The following is a 16,271-nucleotide window of genomic DNA, read 5'->3' as shown; positions in this document are numbered from 1 at the left end:
GACTCACTGGAAAAGACCCTGATGCTGGGAAAGATTGAGGGCAGGAAGAGAAGGGGACGACAGAGGATGAGATGGTTGGATGGCATCATCGACTTGATGGACATGGGTTTGGGTGGACTCCAGGAGTTGGTGATGGACAGGGAGGCCTGGCCTGCTGCTGTTCACGGGGTCACAAAGAGTTGGACACGACTGAGCGACTGAACTGAACTGAACTGAACTGTACAGATGTGAGAGTTGGATCATAAAGAAGGCTGAGCACCAAAGAACTGATGCTGTCAAACTGTGGTGTTGGAAAAGATTCTTGAGAGTCCCTTGGACAGCAAGGAGATCAAACCAGTCAATCCTAAAGGAAATCAACCCTGAATACTCTCTGGAAGGACTAATGTTAAAGCTGAAGCTCCAATGCTTTGGCTGCCTGATGTGAAGAGCTGGTTCATTGGAAAAGACCCTGATGCTGGGAAAGAGTTTAAGGCAGAAGAAGAAGGGGACAACAGAGGATGAAATGGTGTGGCATCATCGACTTGATGGACATGGGTTTGGGTGGACTCCGGGAGTTGGTGATGGACAGGGAGTCCTGGCGTGCTGCTGTTCATGGGGTCGCAGAGAATCAGACACGACTGAGCGACTGAATAACAACAAAAAATCTTACTGAAGGTTCTATAATGACCCAGTGAGTTGAATGTTATTGTTCTAGAGATGAAATGAATGCCTTGTCCCAGCCATAACTGGAAAAGGTAGATTTTAACCAAGAATCTGATGACCATGTAATTATGAATTTGCATTCTGCCAAGGTCCCTTCTGTCAGCTGCTAATCAGAGCTAGTGTTTTTGACTTTTGGTTCTCAGCAGAATAAGTGTCATTTTATTTATTCCTTCATGGGTTTTTCTCCTTCATGGTTTTTTCTCCTAGTACTTCTTTTTTTTAATTAAAAATTTTTTTAAATTTATTTTTTATTGGAGCGTAAGTGCTTTGCAGTATTGTGTTGGTTTAGGCTGTACACCAAAGTGAATCAGCTGTAGGTGTACATATATCCCCTCCCTCTTGAGCCTCTCTGCCACCCCACCCCCTACCCATCCTAGCCCTCTAGGTTATCACAGAGCACCAAGTTGAATTCCCTGTTCTATACGGCTGCTTCCCATTAGTTATTTGTTTTACATATGGTAGTGTGTATGTGTGTGTGTGTGTGTGTATAAATTTATGTGTGTGTGTGCTTAGTCCGTCAGTCATGTCTGGCTCTTTGCGACCCCATGGACTGCAGCCCACCAGGCTTCTCTGTCCATGGGGATTCTCCAGGCAAGAATACTGGAGTGGGTTGCCTCTGCTGTTCTCTCAATTCATCCCACTCTCCCCTTCCCCTCACTGTGTCCTCAAGTCCATTCTCTGTGTCTGCATCTCTATTCCTGCCTTGCAAATAGGTTCATCTATACCAGTTTTCAAGATTCTATGTATATGCATTCATATACAATATTTGTTTTTCTCTTTCTTACTTACTTCATTCTGTATAACAGTCTCTAGATTCATCCACATCACTATAACTGACTCAAATTAGCTCCTTTTTCTGGCTAGGTAATATTCCGTTGTGTATATATCTCCTATTACTTCCTGTGTGAGATCATCTGAAGTCCCAACTGACACTGTTTGCCATTTATGTCATTACCCAGTTTGGGCCCCTTGGCTTGGAAAGTGAATTTTTAAAAAAAATTCATTTTTTGTTTATCTTGAATGTTTTTGTGAGTGCCTCCTGTCCAAATCCACAGGATTTGAGTGTGTATGAGATATGTGACCTTTCAGTGATTCAATGGTGAATTCACCTATTGGACTATATTCCCACGACATTGATCTGCCTCTTTCAGAAGTCTAGACTAAGAATTGGTCAGACATGAGAGGGTATTAAGATGATTCCTGTGTCTGAATCACTGAATTTGACCCCAAACTCAATGTTAGTAGCTCTAGAAAACCATGCTTACGTAGCAGAGACAGGAAAGGAGAAAATGGAGGTAAAGACGTTAAGCAATGGTTGTTGTTATCACTGGTTTGTCTCTTATCTGTAAGCCACCTATAAGGTCTAAGCTCATCAGTCCTGAATAGAATAGAATGGAGGCTGCCTCTCTGGAACTGAAGGCTATTAATTACCACCTTGCACCCCAAGAGAATTAGAGAATCACAGAATTTTAGAATGATAAAGAATTTCTAATACAACCCTCTTACTTTACAAATTGAGAGCCTGGGACCTAAAATATAAAAATCTGCCAAAATTGATACCTAAACCCCACTGGTATTCCATTTTAAGAGTGTATTTTTATCATTTCATAGCGCTTTACTCTTCTGTCTGCTGATTATGGTCAAGTAAATTTACATCCATCTGATACTATTTCTGACACAACCAGTTAGTAGCACCCTGGAGTTAGAACCCAGACCTCCTGACTTCCCATCTCTTGTTGTCTACTAGGTCCCATCCCATCATGATTTGGGATAATTGTAAGCTGTGCTCCTTATCCAGACCCTCTGATAGTCAAGAAGAAGCTTAAGATGTATCATTTGTGAAGTCTGGTGTTCACTGGCAAGGATTTTCCAGCTAGTATGTGATCTAGGAAATGGACACAGTGACCAGGGACTGAAGGAGATTTGGAGGCTGTGAACCTCTAGGTTTCGTTTATTCTCAGGATCAATGAGGACACAGCATCTGTCAGAGAGATTCTGACTTCTTGGTTAGTGAGCATCCTTGACATGGTTAAACCCAGTCTTACAGGATCTAGAATGGGTGAAGGGAGTGGTTGTTGGAAAGTCCCAACTGTTTAAGAGTTCCAGTACCTTTCCCTATGGGGTGGTGTTCTTTAGGGAGTCAGGGAATTCCCAGATGTGGGACAATCACAACTATAACCACTGTTTTGTGGTGTTCAGAGCTGACAGCACTGCTATTTCCGGCATTTTTCTCCAAAGACCTTGGCCACCTTGGGGGAAAGCCCCCTCAACAAACACTGTTTCTGTTCTTGAGGGTCTAATCTAGTGTCTCCCATTAGGGCAGTTTCTGGACACTATCTTTTCTGCGCCTTTGAGGTCTTTGATTTGGGCAGCAGAGGGTGGGAGGGGTGATGTTCATGGCAGATCTCACATCCTCCAGATGAAAACACACCAGTTGCTTTTAGGTTCCCTGGGGAACATTCTATTGTCACCTCATTGAACCAGCGTAGGAGGAAAAAGAGAATTCAGTGCTAGTTAAGTTGACACAGAAGCGTGCAGGCAGGAAATCTGTATCCAACACCACATCTAATGAGCCTATCCTTAGAGGCTCTTGGCAGAGCGAGGAAAAACAAACGCAAATGAAAAACAGGTTCTGAGAACTGTTTAAAACTTAGTACCAGCCCCATTACACACTCCCTTTGGATTCACAGAGGATGTTCTGTACATTAAGCTGAGCTTGCCTTTGAAACAGAATTCACGTGGATTTGCATGAGAACAGGCCAGCAACTGACTGCAAAATTAACAGCTGTTTAAATAGTTCAGTGGAGGAGCTAAGGCAGAAGGAAGTTATAGGCTCATTGTTCAAGTCTGGACTATCCAAGGAGCTCTCCCATCACATGGCCTTACTTTGTTGGGCGATGGAGAGAGATCTGGTGGAACTGGCTTATGGAACATTCCAGTAGTCTGTTAAAGAATTGCATTGCTAAATCTTCCATCCAGAAGGTACTCAAGTAGAAATAGAGGTGATGAACAGTTTGGAGAGAGCATCAGGCTTGATGGATTTGGTAGAACCAAGCCATCACAGTTGGGCTTTCAGAGTCCTTATTGCTTGGTTCCCTCTACATAGCCACAAGTTGTAGGAATGGAGTGTTACTATAAGGATAAGTGTGCACACTTGGATTAACTTACTGTGTTTATCCAACAGACTTACCCAGATCAGGCCTTGCCCTTCCTGTTCATTGCCAGGGTAGCAAATCTGCAGGCTGCTGTGACCTCAAGCCTTCCTCCTGGGTCCAACTCACATTTCTCTAGAATTCATTTCTCTTGAAGCTGGGCCAGTCATTGAAATCCACCATATTCACGATGATAATGGGATGTAGCATTACTGCCTTGACTTTTGTTTGAATCTGTGCCTGTGCTAAAAACCAACATGTGGACATCAGAATTGGCATCTGGTGGGAGCTTCAGGTGCTAGTTTGGACAAATACATGCCTAAATTGTGTATATTTCATTTATTTTGCTAAACTCTGGACAAATTGCATTCTTAATTTAGGAGACCCCCTCATTCCTCCAGGTTTCTGGTCAAATGCCCTTTATCACAGAAGCTCTTCTTTCCTGACCAGCTGATGCAAAATAGCTCTGTCGTCTTTCTGCATGTCACCCCCTTCCTAGCATATCTCCACTTGAAATATATTTATTCATTCATTTGTTCCCCACTAAAATGTACATCCTCCAAGAGCAAGGGCTTTGTCTCTTTTGTCTATTGTGTTATTTTAGCACCTGTAACAGCATGGGGCCTATAATATATGCCCGATAGGAACTTGTGGAATAAATGCAGAATGGTGAGAGGGTTGCTAGGTCGTATGCTGCCAGCTACTGTAGAAGGACCTGGTTCCCAGGAGGAAGCACAGCGCCCTGTGTAGCTGCTTTCCAGTTCATAGTTTCTTTGAACAAACATTTATCAAGTGCTTGGGGCCAGGTGTTAAAGAACACAGTCCTGCTCTCAGGGTTCAAAGAGTGGTGGAGGATGTAGACGTTTAAATTAAATCCATCCTTTAAGATCCAGCTCTGGTGTCAGTCCCTCCTGGGAACCTTTCTTGAACTCTCTTCTTCTTCCCCAAAGTTAGGTTAGGCACCGTTCTTACCAGGCCCCATAGCATCCCGTATAGGATCTCATCACGGCCCATATGTCAGGAGACCAGTACCAGACCTCCTGCTCTGTGTTCTGCCTACGAGCTCCTTAAGGGCAAGCATTATACCTCACTCATTCCTGACTGTCGTGTCTGACACTCAGAATCCTCAGTAAATACCAGCTATCCTTGTTATCACTGCTGTTACTGGGTACATTCAGTAACCAGCATCCACATAGCTGTGGATGTGTGTAAACTCATATGGAAAACTATCTGTTCCAGGGATGTAATGTACACCATGATAAATATAACAACACTGCTGTATGTTATATATGAAAGTTGTTGAGAGTAAATCCTAAAGGTTGTCATCACAAGGAAAAGTTTGTTTTCTATTTCTTTAATTTTGTACATATATATGAGATGATGGATGTTTTCTAAACTTACTGTGATACTCACTTCACATTATATGTAAATCAAATCATTATGCTGCTTACCTTAAACTTATACAATGCTGTGTGTCATTTATATCTCAGTAAAACTAGAAGGAAAAAAACCTTACAACTATAGGAAGGAATAAAGATGATTGTTGTTATTCAGCGGCTAAGTCGTGTCCTGCTCTTTGCTACCCCATGGACTGGAGTATGCCAGGCCTTCCTGTCCCTTACTATCTCCCTGAGTTTGCCCAAGTTCTTGTCCATTGAATCGGTGATGCTATCCAACCTAAAGATGATTAGAAATGGTAAATACAAAACAAAAACAAAGCAATACATCTGTTCCTCTGAGGATATATAAGGCTTAGAAGCAGTTCTGTATTGTGCTGTGCCATATTGATTAATGTTATGTTCTATAATATTCTCCATTTCGAGCTCTCTTTGTGTTCTGGGGGATGTAGGGATCACTTAGACTTCTCAAGGATTTTCACAAAAAGTTCTTAGGGGACTCACTGCATCCCCAGAGGCAAGACAAGACCCTGATGCACTTTAACAATGATTTTCTACACACAGATGTTAGAAGCTTCTCTGAGCCTGGAGCACATGTTTAATTCCAAGAAGGCAAGTCACAGGCATCCTCTCAATAAATACTTGTGGGTTCATGACATTTTGATGCTGCCACTTTGATGTGGCTGTTTTGATTCTGGGCTTCAGGGATGTTTTGCCATGGCTTAAAAGACAAATCGCTAAACAAACAGAGATTTTGTGCGACTCAGAAGGGTGGCCAAGAGGCATCCAACCACACTGCTTGATGGGGTGTGGACGTTAACCTAATATTTGTGTGTTTTTACTTGGATGTGGCTGTCTTGATGCCTGACACTTTCATTACATCGTATGGATCTTGCCAGAATGTCTGGTTTAAATACTTGATAGTCTCACTGAAATACCAACCATGATTCTAATTTCAGTGGCAGGAGGGCTTCAAATGAAACAGAAGGCAGGGATTATGCTCTTGAGGCGCTCATAGAGTATTTCGCCAAGGGCTGGCTAACGAATGCATTCACCATTTTAGAACACGTACGGCCGCCATTCTTTATTGGCAGTTTCCTGGTTTACAGCTTCAGATTATTGGCTGGAGAAGTGTTTAAAAATATGAAAAGATCCTAATGCAAACATGGAAATATGGTCCATCCATGTTAAAAAGATCGTTTTGATCATTTTCCCTGCTGTGCTGTAAAAAAGAACTTTTCCGTCTGTTTTATTTCGTGATGGGAGGAAATGGTCTTCACTGCTTGCCGGTCAGACAGCCCTTGTCTGCTTGCAGTGAACTTCCTGCCCTGTTTTCTTTAGACTGCCTGAATGATCATTAACATACACACATGCCAGATAGTTGGGGGGTGCCCCCAAACTAACTAGATGAGTAGAAAATTAGGCCACTGTAGGAAGACTAAGTTGCTTTTATTTTGACTAATGTTTTCATCTGAGTGTTCTACCAGACCTTGCTACATTATTCCTAATTTTAAAATATTTTAGAAGCAAGTACATTAAGCAGCTTTTTAAGAAAGAGTAAGTCATTGTATTGGGTCCCTGGTCTTGACTTTGAAAGTCCAGAAGCTAAGCTTGGTGTCTTGAAAGAAAGAAAGAGAAGTTGCTCAGTCGTGTCCAACTCTTTGCAATCCATGGACTGTAGCCTACCAGGCTCCTCCCTTCATGGGATTTTCCAGGCAAGAGTACTGGAGTGGGTTGCCATTTCTTTCTCCAAAGATTGTTTCTGCCCAGTTTTGAACCGGGGACTTTTCACATGTTAGGCAAACGTGATAACCACTACACTATGGAAACCATATGGCTATATGTCCCTAATGGTGTCTTGAATGGTGGTGCAACTGGATGGGTCCCCTAAGTTAAATGTCACACATGTCATGAAAATTCCCTGGAGAAAGGAACCATGTGTGCTGGCTGCCTAACATCATGTTTAACTTCCACAAGGTAGGCCTCGAGCTTTTCTTTCCTTTTCCTTTTTTTTAGAAAATATTTATTTATTTATGGATATGTCAGGTGTTAGTTATGGCACGAGGACTCTTCCTTGCAGCCACACAGGCTTCTCTCCAGTTGTGGTCTGCAGGCTCCAGAGTGCCTGGGTTCTGTAGTTCGCAGCACACAGGCTCTCTAGTTGAGACCCTGGGCTCAGCAGTTTCTGTATGTGGACTTGGTTGTCTCACAGCACGTGGGATCCCGACCAGGGATCAAACCCATCCACCCTGCACTGGAAGGCAGATTATTAATCACTGAACCACCAGGGAAGTCCCAAGCCCTTCTTTCTATAAACCACACAGCTAGCAAGTGATAAAGTCATGATTTGAACCCAGGTTCTCTGATTCCAAAATCCACACCATTTCCAGTATAACCAGTGATTTCAAACTACTGGTCTGCAGGTTGGTGTTGACTCCAAAGGAATGTCTCTCCAGTCTGTGGTGGGAATATCAGGGTAAGGCTGACACCTGTCTATCTTGAAGAAAAGCATGTGTGCTAAGGTGATTCAATCCCGTCCAGCTCTTTGCAACCCTGTGGACCACAGGCCACCAGGCTCCTCTGCCCATGGGATTCTCCAGGCAAGAATACTGGAGTGGGTTGCCATGCCCTCCTCCAGGGGATCTTCCCAACCCAGGGATCAAACCGGTATCTCTTAGGGTCTACCTGCATTGGCAGGCAGGTTCTTTACCACTAACGCCACCTGGAAATAGTTGTTTATTCAGAGACTGTGACTTGTCTTTCAAGGTGTTAAAGACCTTTTTTTTGTTTGTCACATGATGGTAGTTGTAAATGACAGAAATGTCCTAAGATGTCAAAGTAAAAAAAATCAGCCTCCCTGTGTTGGTCCCCAAGCTTAAACTTGAGATGTTACTGGCCCAGGAAGTGACACAGCTGGAAAAAAAGAGACATCTACTCATTGTCCTGGCAGGGGCTCTGATGGCTGACTTAGCAGAACTTGGGTTCACGTGGGGTTTTTCTGGAAGAGGACTGGAGTGCACCTGCAGTTGGAGGCAACCACAGGCTGCTTAGAGAGATGCCCCTTTGACCCTGAGGAGCATGACTTTTGGGTGGCTCGGAGGAGTCCCGATAATGCAAGTGACCTTTTAAAAACCACAATGGAATCAAATTTTTTTTTTAACTAGAAAAATCATCTTTTCCAAAAGAGAGGTAGAACTTGGACTACTAGCATGTCTGAGTTTTCTGTGTCCAGGATGGGGAAGACTGGAGCTCAGAGGCATTTAATTTAGCAGTGAATCAGGCTGTTACTTTTCTGACCTTAGATTATTAAAAAGTCATCGTTTTGCTCTTGATACAAGAATGAAAGGGCTCAGATTTTGAAGCCAGACATATCTGGGCAAATTACTTTATGTAAAATGGGACAGGGACACTTGCCTTGGAGAGTTACCATGGGACTCTTGGAAGAACCTTCCACTGCCTTTCCTGCGATGATTCAAGATAATAGGGATAAAAACACTTAGCTCGTTGGCATTTGGTGTGTCTTGGTGTCCTGCTTATAGGTGAACAGTCGTTCAGGGCACCCTGAGTTTCTTTGACTTTTAATTCCCTGCCAGTGATTCCAGAATCCCAGCTGTGCCCGGGGAGGCTGTTTTGCCTCCTACATCCTGAGCCCCTCAAACTACAGAGGGGCTGTGCCCGGCAGACTGTAACCACTGCCTTCACTTCTGTTTCAGTGCCAACAACATGCCCAAGCAGGTGGAAGTACGGATGCACGACAGCCACCTGAGCGCGGAGGAGCCGAAGCCGCGGCATCTGGGGCTGCGCTTGTGCGACAAGCTGGGGAAGAATCTCCTGCTCACCCTGACCGTGTTCGGTAGGAGACAGGTGGCCCCACCCGCCCCTCCGCCCTGGGTCTCTCCTGGCTCTGTGTGGAAGCTGGTTCTGGCAGCGGGCACTCTCACCCAGAAAGCAAGCCACACGTGCTGCCTAACCTCACCTTTGCCCTGACACAGCCGCCTCAGTGAGACTCTTTTCCCTTTCACCCTCCCCAGCCATGTTTTCCTCCTTGGGGTCCTAGTGGATCTCAGATTCCAGTGAGCACGACCAGTTTCTGTGGGTATATGAGCATGCAGTTTCCCGGGTCCTACTCCCAGAGACTGTGCTGTGGGCCATTTGCATGAGACCTTGGAATCTGCATCTTAAACCGCCTGTGCATGTGTGTGTGTGTGTGTGTGTGTGTGTGTGTGTGTGTGCGCGCGCGCACGCGCTCAGTCCCTTCACTTGTGTCCAACCCTTTGTGACCCTATGGACTGTAGCCCGCCAGGCTCCTCTGTCCATGGGATTTTCCAGGCAAGAATACCGGAGTGGGTTGCCATGCCCTCCTCCAGGGGATCTTCCCAACCCATGGATCCAACTCACATGTCCTATATCTTCTGCGTGGCAGGTGGATTCTTTACCACTAAGCCACCGGGGAAGCCCCTTAAACCTTCTAGGTGATTCCAAAGCAGATGGTCAGTATACCACATTTAGAGAAGTACCTGCATCCTGATGAAGACAACAGTTGCCAAAACCTCACCAACAGGAGTCCAAGGATTCACCTTCTCCATGCCCCTCATTAACTTAGATTCAGTTAGCACAGTAGCTAACAAGGTCCGTGTGGAAGAAGCTTGTCCTGAAGCTTTGACCTGCTCCAACTCCACCTCAAAAGCCTTGCTCCTGTGCTTCAGGTCTCAGCCAGGCGCTGGTTGTCCTTTTGTGTGACCACTGATATAGACTTGGCCTTGGGTTTTCAACCAGGATTTATTGAAAATAGGGGAAATTGCAGTTTCTTATACTGAAACCACATCACTTCACGCCTTCTCCTTTGAGTCAGTCATCTTGGATGTCAGTGGACGACAGTCAGGAGTGGACATTTGCCCCAGCTCAGTTCACTTAATAGAAGAAAACCACAGGCATGATAGGGTTTTCCAAGGGTTACCCTCCACAGAAGGGATGAAATTTCATTCACCTTAAGTTTTGAAAAAGTGTGCTCTTCACTTGTGGAAGAAAATAATATCCGATTTCTGGCCGTGTTACTTACTCTCTTTGCATCTCGGGAGTTAACCCCATAGCCACATACCTAGGACCCCCCTGCCTCCCTCCCCGACTCTCGTCATGCTTATGACCCCATTTGTGGTTTCCACAAGGGTGGCTTATGTTAGCCACCAGTTTGGAGCGATCCAAGGTTTTGTTGTGGAATCCTTGAGTATGCAAAGCGAAAGGCTCCTGGTAGCAACTCTGCCCGAAGTTTCCTCCCAAATCTTATATTTTTAGACACCCTCCTTGACCTCCCGTCTAAGATCAGCACGTCTCAAGATTATGTATCAGGACATAGAAGTCAAAGACAAAGCTCCTTGAGGATGAGCCATGGGGAAATGACTGGAAGTCAAAGAAAATAGTAGAAAAAAAATAACTAACCCCAGTATGGTCGCTTAAATGTTCCTTTTGTCTGATATTCAGTTAAAAAGATGAGAAATATATTAGACACCATGGCATGTCACCAGGCTAGACTTGGAAAAGAAGCATATCTGATGTTGTGGGTTATTTCTACTGACAATCCCTGACTCTGCAAATGGATGATATCCTAAAGAAATTGGGATCAAGTTGCCAGGTTATATTTCCCACAAAGCCTTCAGAAGGCTTTTCTTGACTTTTCCAGTGCAGCCTTTTAGAAGAGTTGGAGATAGAAAATATTTTCTCACAAGTCAACAAAATTAGCTTCACTTTTCTAATGGTATTTTTGTTATGTGTTAGTCATCATCTGATAATAGAGAGGTACGAGAAAAGTCAATATTATTGAACGATATCCCTAGAGCTATTCATTTGATGAGGGCAAAAAATAGATTCTTATTTTTTCTCCTTTCTTATAGGTGTCATCCTGGGGGCTGTATGTGGAGGACTTCTTCGCTTGGCATCTCCTATCCACCCAGATGTGGTTATGTTAATAGCCTTTCCAGGGGATATACTCATGAGGATGCTGAAAATGCTCATTCTCCCTCTCATCATCTCCAGTTTAATCACAGGTAAGACCACTTCTCTGGCACTGGGTCGAAGTGGGTCATACTCCTGCTCCTGCTTTTGGACTGACCATAAAATCTCAATTTGGTTGAATCAATGAATCAGATCATCATCTGTGTCATTTCACTTCAGAGTCTTGGTTTTCCTATCTCCAAAACTGAAATAAGCAACCCTAAAAAAAAGAGTTTGCCATCTATTGGTCGGTCCATCTGTCTGTGTAGCAACAAAAGATAAAAAGGAAATAACCATATGTTAAAAGTGATCATCTCTAGAGATTTTAATTTTTAATGTACACTTTTCCCATTTTCTATACTGTACTTGTTCAGAAACTGACAAATAAAGATAACGCATAGAAAAGGAAGTTTTTTCTTTAATATTTAATTGGGTGTAGAGGGAAGTGGTTATTAAAGATTAATGAAATACTAGATAAGAAACTCTTGGAGTGTTTCAGAAGAAAGATACCCTTAATGTATAGTTCATGTCTACTTGTTTTTTGGCTCAAAGAGTTGTTTCATTTGAAAGGATCTTTTTTTTCCCCTCCCTGGGCTTATACAGGTAGTTTCCTCCTTACCAAATATTACTCAAATGTTTTTGAAATTGTTGCATTTTAGAGACTAAGCTCTGGGTTAGGGATGAAGAACTGGGTTTTGGTTTGTATCTGGGGCACCAACAGGCTGGGCGACCTTGAGAAATGTGTTGAAGACCATCTACCTTATGAATGTAGTGAAGCTCCGGTAACTCCAAGAGATTCAGCTGTTACAGTTTCATAGCTGGTTGACCAATGAATCCAGTAAGGGAAAGAGCTGACACTCAGTGTCAGGAAGGTCTTAGCATTCAGCCTCAAATTGAGTAAAGCTGTGTTTTACTTTAAATGCTCCTTTTGAAACCAGAGAAATTTGTTTTCCATGCCTGTTTAATAGATTGTACATTAGCCAACCCAGTAAGGAAGTCTCATTTCCATTAGTCAGGGTTAGACTTCAGATTGTAAGGACAAATAGGTCATATATGGGTCAGCCTCATTCAGAAAAGTTAATGTCAATCATAGCTTCCTCCCCCATGGCAAAAAAGACTGATCCCCAGTAAAAGTTGCATGTCTCAGTCTAGTAAAAGCAGGAACTGAAACCAGGAAGTAGAAAAACTGAAGAAACTACTGGAAAAAAACCCAGTGAAGGCTGGAGTTTTTGTGACTTGCTTGGAATTTCTGCTAACCATCACAGACGCTTCTGAGATACAGATGAAGCTTCCACCCATGCTGGGTGTTTTGTGCATGTGTTCTCACATCCCTGCACAAGGTCAGAAAACGTGGTCTCCATCAGGAGTGATAGGGCTGTGCTAGAACCATTTCCACTTTCCCAGACTTTGGATTTTGTGACCCGTAATGAAAAGAGATTTTGAATACATAGGGCTACCAACCTTTTGTTTCCCTAAGTGAGGACCTTCAAACAAACAAACAAGAAAACCTAACATGTACCAGCATCACCACTTCATAAGGAAAGGATTTCTTAATACCTAAGAAGTGGGAAGGACATAATCTCAGAATCAAAAATTGAATAGAGCATTCAACTTTCACTATCACAGGCTGAAAAAAAATGTTGTCACCAATCAGTTTATAAACCCTGGACCAGATGTTCTCCAACTCTTCCCAGTTCCCTGTGTGCGTGTGATCAGGTCGCACAGTCATGTCTGACTCTTGTGACCCCCGTGGACTGCAGCCCACCATGCTCCTCTGTCCATGGAATTTTCCAGGCAAGAATACTGGAGTGGGTTTGGATAGAATTGTGTCTCTTGTGTCTCCTGCATTGGCAGACAGATTCTTTACTGCTAGCACCACCCTCTAGAGTCTCAAAAATATCCTTGGAAAATTGAATCATAAACTGTGGCAATGACCAAATATTCAGTTGAAGGAGGTTTAGTTAACCATTAATACATTTGAGTAATACAAAGGCAAGGGTTGGTTATAGATACGCGTGCCAAGTAGCTTCAGTCGTGTCCAACTGTTTGCGACCCCATGGACTGTAGGCCATCAGGCTCCTCTGTCCATGGGGATTCTCCAGGCAAGAATACTGGAGTGGGTTGCCATTTTCTCTGCCAGGGAATCTTCCCAACCTTGGTATCAAACCCAGGTCCCCTGCACTGCAGATGAATTCTTTACCACTGACCACCTGGGGAAACTATGGGTATGCAGACAGGGACAAGTAATAGGAAGATAATGGAACTTCTGGATTTCTTTTTCTATCCAGGGTTGTCAGGCCTGGATGCTAAAGCCAGCGGCCGCTTAGGCACAAGAGCTATGGTGTACTACATGTCCACGACCATCATTGCCGCGGTGTTGGGGGTCATCCTTGTCCTGGCCATCCACCCAGGGAACCCCAAACTCAAGAAGCAACTGGGGCCTGGGAAGAAGAACGATGAAGTGTCCAGCTTAGATGCCTTTTTGGACCTTATTCGGAATCTCTTCCCTGAAAACCTTGTTCAAGCCTGTTTTCAGCAGGTAACCCAGAGTTCTGATAGTCTTACGTCTCCAAACTCCGATGTTATGAAGGTGATAACTTTGAGACTATTTCAGCAAATCAGCTGTGGGCAGTAATTTTTTTCATATTTATATCTCTGCCTAAGTATTGTGGGGGGTCCTCTGGGGCAGAATATTTGGATAGGAGTCACTTAGTCTTTTGTTTTTAAACTTCCATTTCTTTTGCAGTATTTTTAATAGCATTTAGCTCTGGAATCTCTCTTCTCCTTTTTGCTGTTTGTCTCTTTTTCTTCTTTTTGGTTCTTGTCTCTTTATCATCCACAGGCACATTTTTATCACCCTTGCCCACAACCTTCTAGAGTACCCAGTGGTTCTTGATCTTAGCAATGTAGCAAAACCACATGTGGTCCATTTCAAAATGCTTATTTATGTTCTACAAAATCAGAATCTCCCGAATGGGCCCAGTAATTGGGTATTCATCAAATTAATACTTGAGGGTATTTGTCAAAGTAATACATGAGGATTGTAGAAATTTAAAGAAATTTTTAGATGCACATAAAGTAAAAATTAAAGTCCCCATGTCCCTTCCCTAGGCTACTCATGTTTCCTCCCATATATATATATATGTGACATATATATGTCACATATATGTTGTGTATATGTATATAAAAGAAAAAAATATCTATCTGGGAGTATTGCATCATACATACGGTGCTATATTCTACTTTCTTGTTTAACAGTGTTTTGGTGTCATCTCTCTTTTTCTGTTGTTGTGTAGTATTTCTAAAGGATAAATTCTAGAAGCAAAACATGCCCTGCCAAAGAGTTGATATTTTGAATTTGCTGATTTTATAAAAAATGGTCCTAAAAAAAAATGGTCCTACAAAATTTGTAGCAATATATACTCCTACCAACTGCATACACACATATCTGCTTTTTTTTAACACACAATTTTTAAAACCTGTTGATTCTGCTGGGTATATTACCGGCCAGAGTTCTTAGACTCCAGAAATTGATAAGAGGTCAGACGAGAATTTCAGGCAAGGCTTTATTCGACCTCAGGCTGCAGCTGGAGGGAGTGAGAACAAGTAACAGCCTCTTTTGCTCTGTCCCTGAATGTGTGTGTGTGGGGGGGGGGGGTTGGGGGAGTGCAGGGGTGCAGGACAAGCTGGTCCCTTAAATTGGGTGAGGGGAGGGTAGTCCAGGGGTTAGGCCAGTAGGGTGCCTTGGGTGGTCTGCCCACTCCCTTGGTGGCGCTGTGTGCAGGTGTCATGCCTGGTACCCTGCTTTTGTTCCAGAAACCTCAGAAGTGGCAGTTGGGTTTTGGGCCTTTTTGCATTATGTTGTTCATAATTTGCCTCAACTGTGCATGCATGCAGTTGTCTTTAGTCCCTAATAGTTTCTTTTTACTGTTGCTTGAGGAGACATTTGCCCCAATAACAAGCATGGTAGCAAAGGGTCCCGGGTCCCGGGTCCCAAATCCTAGCCTCTCTGAAGTAAATTCACTGAGTCAGCTGCCCAGACCCCCCTCAACAGACAATGAGCCTGTTGTCTAGACCCAAAGTTAGTTTAGGTTAGAATACACCTCTGTTCCCATTAGCCCTGGTTGGGAGTAAACTAGAACCAAGGAACCTCCTTCAACCATTTCCAGTGAATCACAGAAGAATAAAGTTAGGAAACAGGTTACAGAGAAGAGAAGTCTGCATCTCCAGCTGACCTCAAGGTGCCATTGCCACCCACTGCTGAGCCAGTGCACTCTGGATAAATCTGGAATATGGTCTCTGCTTTCCAACGCCACTTTGGATGCACTTGTAGCAAGGAGCTATATTAAAGGAGACATCCCAGGCAGGAGAAGTTGAGTGGGGAGTGACTAGAAACCGACCTGGGGACTTCCCTGGTGCAGTGGACGGGAGTCCACCTGCCAGTGCAGGGGACGTGGGTGTGGTCCCTGGTCTGGGAAGATTCCGCGTGCCACGGAGTGGCTGAGCCCGTGTGCCGTGACTGCTGAGTCCGCGTGCTGCAACTGCTGAAGCCTGCATAACCGAGAGCCTGTGCTTCGCAACAAGAGAAGCCACTGCCATAGAAGCCCTCACGCCGCAAAGAAGAGGAGCTCCCACTCGCCACAACTTGAGAAAGCAATGAAGACCCAGTGCAGCCATAAATGAGTACATTTAAGAAAATAGAAACATTCTTTGTCCTGCAAGCAGTCATAGATTAAAAGAAAAAAGAATGAAACAGGCTAGGGAAGGGATGCTTCCGGGTACCCTCTCTCTAATGCCCCCGCCCCTCAGCCAGCCTGTTTAGAAAGACGAGCTTGCTGGCTTTAGGGCAATGGACACAACCAGGTGCCAAGTCTATTCTTAACGTTTTGGAAAGAGCTCTCTGGAGCTGGAGCAGCGGGAGACTGAGCTGATAGGAGACCCGGGTGGGAGTAGTATCGGAGGGAGGGGAGAGGGACAGATTTGGGCTTCCCTCCGGTGCCCGATCACGACCATGCTCCATGCAAGGAGTCCC

General features: G+C 44.0%; 1 protein-coding gene across 3 annotated transcripts in view; it reads left to right on the top strand.

The window, feature by feature from the left end:
• The window catches only part of SLC1A2 (solute carrier family 1 member 2), a 153,099-nt gene that overhangs the window by 89,913 nt on the left and 46,915 nt on the right, over positions 1 to 16,271 (top strand). For all 3 annotated transcript variants that reach the window (XM_043482217.1, XM_043482219.1, XM_043482216.1), the window contains exons 2-4: positions 8,965 to 9,104; positions 11,140 to 11,292; positions 13,528 to 13,778. In XM_043482217.1, coding sequence (XP_043338152.1) covers positions 8,965 to 9,104; positions 11,140 to 11,292; positions 13,528 to 13,778 — 544 coding nt within the window. The remainder of the gene's footprint in view (positions 1 to 8,964; positions 9,105 to 11,139; positions 11,293 to 13,527; positions 13,779 to 16,271) is intronic.

This window comes from Cervus canadensis, chromosome 11 (assembly GCF_019320065.1).
Source record: "Cervus canadensis isolate Bull #8, Minnesota chromosome 11, ASM1932006v1, whole genome shotgun sequence".
Taxonomy (NCBI): Eukaryota; Metazoa; Chordata; class Mammalia; order Artiodactyla; family Cervidae; genus Cervus; species Cervus canadensis.
Note: the sequence above shows the minus strand (reverse complement) of the source record. Positions and strands in the feature narration are given on the sequence as shown.